Source organism: Zonotrichia albicollis, chromosome 28, assembly GCF_047830755.1.
Source record: "Zonotrichia albicollis isolate bZonAlb1 chromosome 28, bZonAlb1.hap1, whole genome shotgun sequence".
In the NCBI taxonomy this organism is placed as follows: Eukaryota; Metazoa; Chordata; class Aves; order Passeriformes; family Passerellidae; genus Zonotrichia; species Zonotrichia albicollis.
In genome coordinates, this window is record NC_133846.1 from 6,724,083 (window position 1) to 6,738,579 (window position 14,497).

General features: G+C 51.5%; 1 protein-coding gene across 3 annotated transcripts; it reads left to right on the plus strand.

The window, feature by feature from the left end:
* The first annotated feature begins 1,626 nt into the window (after positions 1–1,626).
* On the plus strand, positions 1,627–14,466 carry CAMK1G (calcium/calmodulin dependent protein kinase IG). 3 transcript variants are annotated; one of them, XM_074528070.1, is made up of 14 exons: positions 1,627–2,163; positions 4,947–5,063; positions 6,683–6,811; positions 7,059–7,133; positions 8,089–8,227; positions 8,785–8,908; positions 9,400–9,475; positions 10,105–10,217; positions 11,046–11,124; positions 11,541–11,628; positions 12,041–12,325; positions 12,383–12,735; positions 12,855–12,974; positions 13,894–14,466. In XM_074528070.1, exons 2-13 carry the CDS (start codon positions 4,972–4,974, stop codon positions 12,949–12,951), a joined length of 1,650 nt encoding a protein of 549 aa, XP_074384171.1. In that variant the 5' UTR covers positions 1,627–2,163; positions 4,947–4,971; the 3' UTR covers positions 12,952–12,974; positions 13,894–14,466. The 3 variants fall into 3 exon arrangements, with proteins under 3 accessions (XP_074384171.1, XP_074384169.1, XP_074384170.1); XM_074528068.1 differs by having other exon boundaries at positions 1,628–1,920; positions 1,959–2,163; positions 12,041–12,735; XM_074528069.1 differs by having other exon boundaries at positions 1,633–2,163; positions 12,041–12,735; positions 12,858–12,974.
* Positions 14,467–14,497: the final 31 nt, after the last annotated feature.

Genomic DNA, 14,497 nt, shown 5'->3' on the forward strand with positions numbered 1-14,497 from the left:
CTGCAGTGCTCTCTGCTGGCCCGGCCCGCAGCTCCAGGGCTGTGACCGTGTGGGGATGCTCACAGGGCTCCCAGGGTGAGGGAACAGACATGGAGAGTGTTGGCTCCGTGTTTAGGAAGGCTTGATTTATTATTTTGTGATATATATTATATTAAAGCTATACTAAAAGAATAGAAGAAAGGATTTCATCAGAAGGCTGGCTAAGCTAAGAATAGAAAAAGAATGATAACAAAGGTTTGTGACTTACTGAGACAGTCCAGACAGCTGGGCTGTGATTGGCCATTAATTAGAAACAACCCCATGAGACCAATCCCAGATGCACCTGTTGCATTCCACAGCAGCAGATAATCAATGTTTGCATTGTGTTCCTGAGGTCTCTCAGCTTCATCTGAGGCTGGCACATCAGGGCTTCTCTTCGTGCTCCTCAGCTCTGCCTCGAGCTCCTCCAAACCATCCCAGGACGGCTGGGAACACTCTAATAACCCCCCCCAAAAAAACCCTAATAATCCCCCCAAAACCACCCCTAAGAAACCCCCCAGAAAAATCCTAATAACACCCCCAAAAAACCCCTAATAACACCCCCAAAAAACCCCTAATAACTCCCCCAAAACCCACCCCTAATAAACCCCCCAAAAAATCCTAATAAACACCCCCAAAAATACCCTAATAAACCTCCCCCAGAAAAAAACAGATAACCCCCCTTAATAAACTCCTCTGATAAACCCCCCAACAAATCCCCTAATAAACCCCATAAAACCACCCCTAATAACCCCCCTGAAAAAACCCTAATAAACCCTTCTAATAAACTCCCCCAAAAAAACTCCTCTAAATAAACACCCCTAATAAATCCCCCTAAATAAACCCAAATAAATTCCCCTAAAATATCCCTTGAAGAAACCAAATAAGCCCCCCTACTAAACAAAATTAACACCCCTAATAAACCCAATTCACCCCCTAATGAAGCCTCTCCCACCCCTCTGGCTCTGGTGTCTCCCCCTCACTGCACAGGTGAGGCCTTAAGTGCCTTTCAAGGTAAATTCCATGGAAATTCCTCCCAAACCTTGTCCTAAAGGGAAGCTGCACATTCAGAGCCACATCCAGGAATCCTGACCAAAATCCCTGGGATGGAGCCCGAGCAGCAAAGGAACAACACCCCAGAGCCTTTGACTTGGAACCAAGATCCTGATGGCAAACAGACCCAGAAAAGGAATCAGATTTTCAAGTATTGCCCCAGAGCTGATTTATCCCTGCCATAAAACTAAACTCCACAATGATATGGACTTTTTCCATGCATTATTCTAGATGGCAGTGTGAATCAACTGAGGATGCAGTCAGTAAAGTTGTTATTGCCAGCTCTAAAAATCCCACAGCACTGAAAAGATCCAAAGAATTATTAATATTTCCTCTATTCAGATGTGCTGTGCTTGGGCAGGCACTCACAGGGAGGATCTGAAATTCAGAATAGAGGCATTGTTTGGGGTAAAACAGCCCCAAATTTGGGGCATGGCGATTAACCTCTGCCCAGTGATTGTTCTCTGGGGTTTGTGCATTCAGGGATGGTGAGGAGCATCCCCTGCCCAGGCTGGAGCTGCTGCTGGGACAGCCAGGGCAGTGCCACCGGAGTGCCAGGGCAGTGTCACAGGAGTGCCAGCCCTTGCCAGGGCAGTGCCAGAGGAATGCCAGCCCATGCCAAGGCAGTGCCACAGGAGTGCCAGCCCGTGCCAAGGCAGTGGGGGCGGTTTCCAAGCCCTGGGGAGTTGTTTGGGTGAGGAAGGGAGCCTGGATTTGCATTGGGGATGTCTCAGTGCCAGCAGGAGTGGCTGCTGCACGCCCAGCCTCAGCCCTGAGCCTGGTGGCACTGGGGACAGATCCCAGTCCAGCCCTGAGCCTGGTGGCACTGGGATCTCAGCCCTGAGCCTGGTGGCACTGGGGACAGATCCCAGTCCAGCCCTGAGCAGGTGGCACTGGAATCCCAGCTCTGAGCCCGGTGGCACTGGACCCCAGCCCTGCAGCACTGTCCCCGTGCCCCTGGTGACTCCCTGGTGACTCGCTGGTTACCATCTCGGCTCCATCTCCTCCTCCTCCTCCTCCTCCCGCTCTAATCCCCGCAGACGGCGCCGAGCGGAGCAGCCGGCAGGAGCAGCTCTGTCTGTGCTGACCTGGGTAAGCACAATTTCCTTTCCTTACGAGCCGTTTGCCGTTCCTGCTCTCTCGGTGAAGCAGGCGGGGTCCCTGCTCGCCTACTTTGATTGAATTTGGGTTTATCTTGTAGCAGGGAAATAACACCAGAGGGCTGCTCCTCTGTAGGATGCTCCAGCACTCGTGTTGTGTTCGGTGATTTCATAGAAAGCTGTCTCTGACATTTTCCATCCAGAGTATTGTAAGAATCTGGGATATTTCCCATGAAAATGGAGATTTTTGAGTGTTCCCCAAGTTGGAATGGATGCTGTGGAGGGGGGATCCAGAGCCCTGACGTGGGTTTGTTTTTAATGGCGAGCTCGTGGCTTCGATTTCTTGTTCTTTTGTCCCTGAACACGGCGGCTGCCCTGGCACTTCATTCATTCACTCATTCATTCATTTGTTCATTCGCATGCAGATTTGCTTGCTTTGCTGCATTTCTTTTAAAAATCAAAGCCCTTTGAATTTGCATTCCCCTTTTTCCCCATAAACTTCTAATTGCAAAGGCAAAGCCCTGCAAGCTGCATGTCTGCTCCCCCTGCCCATGGAAGTTTGTCACGAGACCATTAATCATGACTTACAATCGTTCTGCTAATGCAGACCATCATCCAGGGGCAGGGGCTGCCTGCAGATGGGTTTGTGGCTGTGGGATGGGGGAGCAGAACAGATTTGCTCAGGAATGATTTAAGCAAGGTCATCAGAACAACCCTTGCACCCTGAGCAGGGTCGAGCTGGATCAGGCAGAGCAGAGCAGGGCTTGGCTCAGGCTGGAGGAGAGCCCAGAGGTCAGACACTGATATCACACTTGGTTATCTTCTGATATAACACTTGGTTGTTATCTTCTGATATCACTCTTGGTTGTTATCTTCTGATATCACTCTTGGTTATTGTCTTCTGATACCACACTTGTTTGTTATCCTCTGTCCAGGATGCAAACCCAGGTGCAGCCATGCTTGTTGCTGTGTTTGTTGTTATGGTGGGCAAGGGGAAGCTCCACAAAGCACAGCTGAGTTCTGCTCTTCACCCTCAGCCCCAGAGGGTCCCACCTGCGTGGATTAATGAGCTTTGCCCCCTCAGCTCTAGAAGGTCTCACCTGCATGGGTTAATGAGCTTTGCCCTCTCAGCTCCAGAGGGTCTCACCTGCATGGGTTAATGAGCTTTGCCCCCTCAGCTCTAGAAGGTCTCACCTGCATGGGTTAATGAGCTTTGCCCCCTCAGCTCTAGAAGGTCTCACCTGCATGGGTTAATGAGCTTTTCAATCTCATTATGCAACTCTGGCACACCGGAGTGCTTGCAGTGCCAGGAGGTGAACGGGCACAAGGGCACCACAGCCCCTCGTGGGATCAGGGGTTAAAATCATGTGAATTATTTAAATAATTCCTTAAAATCATGTGGATTCCGGGTGCCCCTGGGTGCCCTCTGTGTGCATCCCAGGGCTGGGATCTGTCCCCAGGCGCAAAGTCCCTTTAAAACAGGGAACTTGTTGGATTCACAAAGAATTAAACATCAAAATACTCCGGGAATGGAGCTGAAATGAGCCAGGATTGAACCCCTGGCTTTGGTGGGCCAAATCTCAGCAGTGAGTGTCCATGCCCCCTGTCCCAGGGCTGGCACTGCCACTGCCACCTCTGCCAGGCCAGCAGGGTCTCCCTGCCCCGTTCCCTCTGTCCCATCAGCTGCTCCCAACCAGGACAGGCTCCAGCACACAGCCCAAAATGCCACTCGTCCCCAGGGCCAGCCTGACCTACTTGGGGATTTTATTCTCCTTTTTCACCTCATATTCTGTGGTTGGCAGCAGCCAGGGAGAGCAATGGGAGCTCCTCTCAGTTTCCCTGTCACTCACAGCACCCTGCCAGCTCTGATATTTGTTTAGAGTGGATAAAACTCACCTGGCCATCACCAGCTCAATGTCTCTGCCTGCAAATTCTCTTTCTGTGATATTCCAGATCTGTAGGTTTGGGATGGGCAGATGACTGCAAAGAAAAAGTTATTTAGGGACTTAAAATAATTGGCAGAAAGTTTTCTACTGATTGATCAGCGTTTTTGTGAAGGACTTTTCACCTTCCCAGGTTTCAGACAGCAGGATCAGGCTGGGCTCTGGAAGGAGCTGATTTCTGTGAGTTCCACAGGCATCAGGAACCCAGAGGTAAATAAAGGTCAAGTTCATGAGGCCTTCGGTGATTTCATGGACTGAAAGCTTCAGCTGTTTACAATTGAGTCAATTTCGGTTTCAATAATGTTAAATTAACCTTTAAAAATTGTGTCAAGGAGCCGAACACCCTGCAAACGTGCTAATTAAGGAGATAAAGTAGGTTCAGGAGGAATCCAATATCCAAGCAGCCTCTCATGAAAAAAAACCTTTGAGCTTCTTCTGTGCTTGAATACTTCTGCCTTTTCCAAACGGGGTAAAAAACATCCAGGAGACCTTTGCTTTGTCTTCCGAAGGTTCAGCTGCATCCCACTGCCCTTGGCTCCCCTCCTGCCCTGCATGGGATGCTCCCCATACCCAGGGATGCTGCACATGCCCAGGGATGCTCCCTGCTGCCCAAGATCACTTTTATATTGATTTTTCCCTGTCTCCAAGTCCCTGTCTCAGGTTCCAGTGTCCCTCCAGTCCCCAGACCTGATCCCATGATGGGATTTGGGGTTTGGGGAGCATTTTACAGCCCCCAGGCCTTGGCCAGCTCTGAGCCCAGCTGTGACTGGGGGGTCCTGGGCTCCCTGCAAACACAGACTGTGCCAGTGACCTCTCCTCCTCTTCCTCACAGCGTTCCTGCTTCCACTCTGGAGGAGATGGGGCGCAAGGAGGAGGAAGGCAGCGGCTCCTGGAAGAAGCAGACGAGCAACATCCGCAAAACCTTCATCTTCATGGAGGCCCTGGGCTCGTGAGTACCCGCAGGAGCGGCTGTCCCTGTGTCCCTGGGCAGGAGCAGCCCCAGCCCTGGTTCCCCAGGCCCAACTGGTCCTGCTCAGTGTTCCTGGGTCCATCCTGGCCCTGGCCAATGTTCCCAGACTCTCCTAGCCCTGCTCAGTGTCCCTGGCTCTGTCCTGGATCTCTCCTCAGTGTCCCTGGCTCTGTCCTGGCCCTGGCCAGTGTCCCAGGCCAGGAGCAGGTGAGGGGTGCCCAAGGTGCTGCTGCTGCTGCTCCCACTCCTGATTCACCCTTTCCAAAGAGCAGCAGAGCCCCCAGCCCCAGGCACAGCTCCAGGTGCCCCTTGCCCACCCTCCAGGTGCCCCTGCCCTCCCTGCATCCCCCTGCCCGCAGGGACCCTCTCTTTCAGGGCAGGTTTTGGCCCACTCCTGCTGCAAGGTCAGGGCTGGCACGGCAGAGCACGACAATAACAAGTTGTATATTTAGCTCAGGAGCCCTGACTCAGTTGGGGAATGAAACAAAAACAAGGATGTTGGAGTTGTACAATCCCTCCCTGTGCGTTAACAGCTTCATTTGCCTATTCATGGGCATGAGACAACAAAACATTCCCAAGGTTGTGGGGGAGGAATTGAATTACCTCCACCAGCAAGTTCTGTCATGGACAAATTCTCTGTGACTTCTGAGCCCACGAAAGAGCTCGCAAAGAAGCAGCTCCTCCAAATTCTGAGCCTTGTCAGCCTCAGAGATTAATTGAATTATCCAGCAGCTTTTGCTGAGGGAATGAGGTTAGAAAAAGCTTTGTTCTCTCCTAGCCCACTTGTTGATTCATCATTTTTAATAAGGAGCATAATTATTATAAACTGTTTGGGACAGAGATGTAGAACAGATGCCCCAGCAGCTGATTTGTAGGTTGTTCATTTCCTACTATTGCTTTAATAGGAGAATTTAACATTAGAAATTGGGATTTTTCCCACGTGCATCGCTCCAGCTCTCTGAATAATTGAAATGAAGATCTGGGACTTAAAACCACCTCAAAGTTGTTTTCACTTTCCCCCAGGCTCCACAGCACTGCCCTTCCTTGCCCTGAGCCTCCCAGCAAGTCCCAATTAAGGAGCTGCATCATTAAGGTTTGATGAGGATTAGTGGGGACTGGCCCAGTGTCACTGTCACTGCCCCAGCCTCGTGCTCAGCCCCAGGACAAAGCTGGATTGGGGTTTTAGGCAGGTTAAAAATACCTGATGCTGCTGGGGGGGGCAGACACTCACTGTCACTTTGTCCCCAAGGGGACACGGGGACAGCAGCAGCAGAACAAGGCTGAATTAAAGATTAACTGGAATTCTCCTGCTGCTTTGCATGTTGGAACTGCAGAACGTTGGGTGGCACAGCCCAAACTGCAGCTCCCTCCTGGGCTGTGCTGAATGAACATTTTCTGTGCAGAAAAAATTGTGGGGTTTGATTCTCATTGCATAACCTTGCCTTGAGCACCCTGAGTTTGGGGCTGCTCTAAAGCTCCAGCCCCAGCTTTAGAACCAGCACCCACATGAAGTCCCAGCACATTGTTTTGTGTGCTGTTTCCCCTCTCTGTCAGTCCCTCCCGTGCCCCTGAAATGCAGCCTCTCCCCCTCTCTGCAGAGGCGCCTTCTCAGAAGTTTTCCTGGTGAAGCAGAAGAGCACTGGCCAGCTCTTTGCTCTGAAATGCATCAAGAAGTCTCCTCTCAACAGGGACAGCAGCCTGGAGAATGAAATAGCAGTGCTGAAAAAGTGAGTGTGACAGCCCAAGGAGCGTTCCTGCTGTGCTGGGGGCTGTAAAGGGTCTGGCCCCCATTGCTGGTGCCTGGTGCCCCAAAAGGAATTGGAGGGACATCAGTGATCCTGTGCCATGCAGGGCAGGGACAGCAGCCCCAGAACCCCAGTGAGCTTTCCCTGGTGATTAAAGCAAGGTGACTGCTGGCTTTTCCCCCCTCTGCCCTTGCCAGGATTTGTTTCTGACCCACATTTCCCTTTGCAGGATAAAGCATGAAAACATTGTGACTCTGGAGGATATTTATGAGAGCACAACCCACTTCTACCTGGTCATGCAGCTGTGAGTACCAGCAGAGGCATTTTTGGGGCACACAGAGGGACAGGGCAGGAGCAGGGGATGAGTGGGATGTCAGCACCAACCTGGACATTCCTTGTGCCCCCTTGGCCCATCCCCATCCCAACAGTGACTTTCTGAACCCTGATTTGGATCTATTTATGCAAATCAATTCCTGACAGTTTAGCGGGGCAGAGACAGAAGAATTTCTAATTAAAGCTGTGCCATGCAGGGTTTCTAGAAATGGAATGGGCACCGTGTCAGCAGCAGGGAACAGCTCTGAGCACCCTCCTGATGCTGCTGCTGCTTGACTGCAGGTTCAGTACAGAGCTAACCCTTGGCCACTGGTGGGGGGAGCCTGAGGCAGGGCTGGGTACCGGGGTACCATCCCTGTGACCGTGTTCAGAGGGGTCTGAGGGTGAGGGAAGAGATGAGGATCTGACTCCGTGTTTCAGAAGGCTGATTTATTATTTTATTATATATATTACATTAAAACCACACTGAAAGAATAGAAGAAAGGATTTCATCAGAAGGCTGGCTAAGAATAGAATAAGAAGGAATGATAACAAAAGCTTGTGGCTTGGCTCTGTGTCCGAGACTGTGATTGGCCATTAATTAGAAACAACCCCATGAGACCAATCCCAGATGCACCTGTTGCATCCCACAGCAGCAGATAACCATTGATTACATTCTGTTCCTGAGGCCTCCCAGCTTCTCAGGAGGAAAAACCCTAAGGAAAGGATTTTCCATAGAAGATGTCTGTGACACCAGCCCCAGCAGGACTTGCCTCAAAGCTCCCCAGAGTGCCCAGGTGTGCCAGCAATGCCCTCTGGCAGCCTGGCATTGCACCCAGGAGTTCCATCAGCCTCAGCCTCCCAAAAACTGCTGAGGGAGGAGCAGAACTCAGCTGAGCTCACACAAAAGCTCTGGCTGTGTTTATTCAGTCTTTTTCTCTGCACAGGGTGTCAGGGGGAGAGCTGTTTGACAGGATCCTGGAGCGGGGAGTGTACACCGAGAAGGACGCGAGCCTGGTGATCCACCAGGTGCTGACAGCTGTGAAATACCTGCATGAGAATGGCATCGTGCACCGGGACCTCAAGGTGAGCCCTGCCTGTCCCACCTGTGCTCTGCCCCACTCTCACCTGCCCTGCTCCACCCCTTCCTGCTCCTCTGTCACTGCCACATTTTATTAAAAAATCCCTTTGCCAGGATTTTTCTCCTGAGAAGCCTCAGAAAGGAAATGTAAACAATAATTATTTGATGGTGGTTTGGAGGTTGCTTACCAACAGGTGTATTTTTGATTGGTTTTATGTGAATTGTTTTTAATTAATGATTAATTCTGGTTTAGTTGTGTTGGGACTCTGGTCAGTCATAAGTTTTTTATTACCTTTTTTTTAGCTTTCTGATTTTTTTCTTTTTTAATATAATTTTAATATTATTATTATTTAATATTTTAATATTATTTATATTATAATTATAATATAAATAATAATTATTTAATATTTTAATATAATATTATAAAATAATAAATCAGCCTGCTAAGAACTCAGAGTCAATTCTCATCTCTCACCTCATCCTGAGGACTCTCACAACACCACCTCAACACTTGGTAACCACACTCCTCTTTTCCATTTTCCTGCCCCAAATGTGTCCCCAGCCTGAGAACCTGCTGTACCTCACTCCTGAGGAGAACTCCAAAATCATGATCACGGATTTTGGCCTGTCAAAGATGGAGCAGAACGGGATCATGTCCACGGCCTGTGGGACCCCAGGATACGTGGGTGAGCCAGGGGCAGGCTGGGTTTGTGCTGGTGGAGTTCCTGGAGAAGGGGTTGTGCACATCCAGGCAATGTCTGGAAGAGGGAAAGAAATACATCAATGTGTTGGTAACAACATGGGACTCACAGAGGCACTGCACAGACCCTATAGATCAGTGTAGGGACTGAAAAATCTCAGTGTTTTAAAAATGCAAAGAAAATGGTAATTTTTAAGGGCAATGTATCTATTGAAAAAATTATAAAAATTATTTTAATGCAATGGGATTTTATTTAATTCCCACCAGACTGCACTGGCTGGATCAGCTCTGTGGTTAAACCTCAGCATGCAGGCAGAGACTGTCTGTGGTTCTTTCTGTAAAATGGCATAAAAAAGACCCAAAAGCCGCAGACAATTCAGCTGGGAGATGGGGCTGTCCCTGGCTGTGACTGCTGCTGCCCCCAGTGCTGGATAACCCATTATTGCTCAGAGCTGCCTTTGCTTTGCTGTCCTGCAGCCCCCGAGGTGCTGGCCCAGAAGCCCTACAGCAAAGCCGTGGATTGCTGGTCCATCGGGGTCATCACCTACATCCTGTGAGTGCCAGAGGGCAGCAGCAGCTGCTCCTTTTCCTTTGTCCTGGATTTGGGAACTCGCTCCTTTTCCTTTTCCTTTTCCTTTTCCTTTTCCTTTTCCTTTTCCTTTTCCTTTTCCTTTTCCTTTTCCTTTTCCCTGGGTCTGGGAGCTCCCCCAGACCTCCCCTTTCTCTGTGGAGCACAGCACCGAATTCCTCCCAAACCCAGAAATTAAAGGGATGTGGGGAATCGAGCTCGGGAGAGGAGATGACAGGAATCCCATTTGCTCTGCCTGTGCCTCATCCTCTGCTTTGTTTTTCTCCAGTTCCCTACAAAAACCATTCCATCTTCCCGGGGACTTTTTGTTTCGTTTCCTCCCACACTCTCAGCTCGGTGCCAGCTGTGGCTTTGTCCTCTCACTGCTGCTGCTGCTGCAGGGGAGTTTTTAACTCTTTTGTGCAGCTTTGCTGATGCCCTGAGCAGGGAGGGACAGGGAGGGGACAGAGCACCCTTGTTTGTGACACCTTGTCACCTCTGTCACTCCTGCCTGTGTCTGGAGGAGCCTGTGCCCACTCTGGGATGGGTATGGAGGAACCTGTGCCCACTGTGGGCTGGCACTGAAGGGCTCCTGTGTCTCTGCTCTGCCCCAGGCTCTGTGGGTACCCTCCTTTCTACGAGGAAACCGAATCCAAACTCTTTGAGAAGATCAAGGAAGGCTACTACGAGTTCGAGTCTCCGTTTTGGGATGATATCTCCGAGTCAGGTAATGAAGGGGTGGCACTGGATCAGCTTTGAGGCTCCTTCCAACCCAAACCATTCTGGGATTCTGTAAGAAGGGAACCTCTGCTGATTTTTCCCCATTTTTTCCCTTTGTCCTGTATCTTCACCAGCCCAAGCTGCTCGTGGAGCTCACTGCAGGCAGCATCCTCACGGCTTATTTCAACATCAATCTTTTGTACAAACAAACAAACCTAGCAGGGGGTGTGCTGGGGTTTAATAACAAACATCACAATCCTTCCTGCAAGAAAAACAAAGGGGGAAACAAAGGGGAGAGATGTAAGAGCTCTTCAGGGCAGCTTCTAAATCTGCTCAGTTTTCATTTCATGGTTTCTAGAGTTATTTTTTGGGCCAATAATTCAATTCCAATTCACACAATTTAAGAGTGAAGTTTGGTGCATCCAGAGCTGATGTTTTTTCATCTGGAACCTTTCACTATAAGAATCTTCCTTTACTGGAGTAATCATTACAGAATTATTAAGGGTGGAAAAATCTCCAAGTCCAGTCTTTGAGCGAATCCCACCACACCACATCACCAAGTGCCACCTCTCATTTTTTGAGCATTTCCAGGGATGGTGACTCCACCACTGCCCTCTCCAGCCCCTTCCCGTGCCTGACCACTCTTTCAGTGAAGGAATTTTTCCCCAAATCCCCCTGAACCTCCCCTGGAGCAGCCACACAAACCCCTCTCCTTGGGGCTGACCTCTGTGCTGCTCCTCCAGCAGCATTCCCCATGTTCTGCTGGGATCAGCTCTGAAATAAGGGGACAGTAATGGGACAATAACCCTTCTCTGCTCTTCCCCTTTCCCAACAGCCAAGGACTTCATCCGGCACCTGCTGGAGAAGAACCCGAGCGCGAGGTTCACCTGTGAGGAGGCCCTGAGGCACCCGTGGTGAGCTGGGGGGTCCTGGGGGTCACTGAGTGTGCTCGCTGTGCTCTGTGGGAGCAGGGAACAGGAGTGTCCCCCACCCCGTCATTAACGTCATTAACATCGTTAACGTCATTATCGTCACCGCCTCCCCCGCATCACCAGGCTGGCTCCTTCTTGTGTGCACAGAAAGCAAACCATGAATAATTAAGGATGCAATTTGTGCATATTTGCCTCCACAAACAGAGGCAGAGGAGAAATCCCACCCTGAGCTTTCCCGGGCTTTGAAGTGTGTGTTTGTGTTACATTTTGTTGCTGTTTTTCCTTTGGGTTTAATTATTGCTGATTGAACGTACAAAGCAGTTCGGTGCCTGCAGAATGTGGAATGCCTTACAAATGCCATCTGCCTACGAGCCCATTTTCTTCTCTTCCATCTGCAGGATTAATGGAAATACAGCCCTTCACCGTGACATCTACCCATCTGTCAGTGCTCAGATCCAGAAAAACTTTGCAAAGAGCAAATGGAGGGTAAGTGGCTGCTGCTGGAGCCCAGAGCCATTTCACCAGCAAACACCAGTTGCTGTCAGCCAGCACTGAGCTGGGGGGGTGAGCACCCAAACTCTGTGATCCTCCAAAGCTGGGACTGCCTGCAGTCCATGTCTGCAGGGTGTTTGCAGCAATGTTCCCAAAGTGAGATTCACCCCAACCATGGAGCACAGGGGTCATTTCCAGCTGTTCCCCGTTTCCCTGGGCTGGAAGCAGCTGTGAGCTCCAAACACAGCAGCAGCCTGCACCCATGGCAGGTGCTGTTTGTTTGTGGGTTTGTGGCAGGAATGTGCCCATCCCAAAGAGCCAGTGCTGGCAGCACTGGTGTCACTGGGGGGGGACAGCGTGTTCTGCCATCACCAGCTGCTCACTGGGCTTTTGTCTCCCTCCCCAGCAAGCCTTCAACGCCGCGGCCGTCGTGCACCACATGAAGAAGCTGCACATGAGCGGCCACGGGGCGGCCGAGGGCTCTGTCCCTGCCCCAGAGACCCCCGAGCCCCCCAGGCCCAGCAGCCCCTCGGGGACCCCCCCAACAGCAGCACCAGGAGATGACAAGGACACAGCTCAGGGCAACTCACAGGGGCACCCAAACCCACCCAGACCCCCGCAGGAGACAGCAATGGGGGAGGAAAAGCTGGCAAGCCCCCCAGAGGAGGGACCCCTGCCCAGGGACAGCAGCCTGGCCATGATGGACACCCCCAGGCCCCCAGAGGGACCCCTGCCCAGGGACAGCAGCCTGGCCATGCTGGACACCCCCAGCCCCCCAGAGGAGGGACCCCTGCCCAGGGACAGCAGCCTGGCCATGCTGGACACCCCCAGGCCCCCAGAGGGACCCCTGCCATACACCCCCAGCCTGGTCCTGTCACATACCCCCAGCCCCCCAGAGGAGGAGGGACCCCTGCCCAGGGACACCCCCAGCCCCCTGGAGGAGGAACCCCTGCCCAGGCACAGCAGCCTGGCCCTGCCAGACAGCCACAGCCCCCCGGGCAGGAGCTCCTGTGGCTGCAGCCCCTCCTGTGTGGGCCATGAGAAGAGCAAGGCGTCCTCCTGCTCCGAGACAGTGCTGCTCAAAAAGTCGTCAAGATCCCAGTAGGTATCCAGGTCCTTCTGTGAATTACAGCAGATGGAATGGGAGACGATTCCCCTACAGAACAATCCTCAATAATTGCAATTTCTCTTCTTTCTGTTCCCTTTCACCCATTCCCAAGCAGCCATTTCAAGTCAGAGGTTCTCGTTCCAGTGAAAACCAGTAAACACTCATCTCACTGTGGCACTGGGCAAACTGGAGTTTGTTTGATCATGTGATGGAGGCAGCCATGTGCTCAGAGGTGAGTGCCCTGCAATCCAATCTTCAGCTGCTCCTAATTAATCCAATTAGGGCAGGCAAAAGGGAAAGGCAGAAATAGCACAGTGACTGTACAGAAATAAACAAACCCAGGGTTTTTGCAAGAGAAAAACCCTTTCACCAACACCTCTCCAGCCATGACTCAGCTCTCAGCTTCCACCAGGGCCAGGCCAATCCAACTCTTACATCCCAATGAGGCTGCCCAGGAACTCAAGAGAGGAAGCCAAGCTTGGGTTTATCACACCAAACTCTGCACTGATTAATAGGAAAATGTTATTAAGCTTTTAATAACTTTAAATGTTATTAATTAATGGGAAAAACACCGATGCAAACCTGTCCCTCAGCTGGGATTGGGCTGCTCAGCCAGGGTTCAGCTGGGGCCATGAGCAAAGGGCTCAGCACAGGCAGCTCCTCTCTTTGGCCTAGGCAGGCTTGAAAGTCTTTGTGAGCAGAGCCCATTTTGTAAAGGGAGGCTCATTCTGTAAAGCAGAGTAAAACAATGCAGTTGGATCCCATTTGAGCACAGCCTGGCTCAGCCCTCTCATCATCTGCACACTGTGTGTGTGAGCAGTGAGCAGCTCTGCTGTCAGCCCTGCTCTGTGCCATGTCCCAAAGGTGAGCTCCTGCTGGCACCGCTCTCCTCCAAAGCCACATCAGGAGAGCTCCCTGCTCTCACGTCCTGTTCAGTCTCTGCTGATGGGGCTGTTTGATCAGCACAGCGGATTAAGGGCACAGACAAACGCAGTTAGAGCCACTGCAGACTCCAGAGAGGCCAATTCAGCAATCAGAGCTGTGACAGCCTTTGTGAGAGCCACAAAGGGACCCGAGCTGTGCCTGCCCCACCGCGGCTCATTAGCAGGGGAACAAAGCCCCGTCCTCACCTGGAATTGTCTCTCTTGCAGGACCAGAAGGGCTCTTTGACTCTTTTCTGCCCTTGAGAGCCGGCAGTGTGAGCAGAAAGGAGGCTGTGCCCTGCCAGCAGCTCTGGAGGGCAGTGACCAGCTGGGCCAGGGGCACAGCAGTGCCAGGATCCATCCCTGCAGGCAGCTCGGGCTGCTTCTGGATCATTGCAGCCAGGAGGAGGCGAGGGAAGGTCTGAGGCTCCTGCTCCCACCCCCAGTGTCCATTCTCATAGGGCATCCTCAGCTTGTGTTCCCTGCACCCTGTGTAGCTGTCAGTGCACCGAGGCCCTGCACAGCATCAGCCCCACAAACCAAAGCCATGCAGAGCTTCACTCCCGGGGCAGCTCCCTTGTTTCTACAGCCCTCACCCTCTCCTCTCCTGGCCTTGGTTAGTCCAGGCTCTGGCACTCTGGAGTTCAGCTGCCCAGGCCTCAGTGCAGCCCCAACAGGAGACAGAACCTGCTAGAAGCCTCCCTGTGTGTGACAATGCCACAGCAAAGTCTGAGCTCCCCCTCCAAGGCTGTCATTACACAATGAACACTTGCTTAATAAAGCTGAGATTTGTTTTGTAAAGGGCCTCTTGGTTATTCATACAGATCTGACA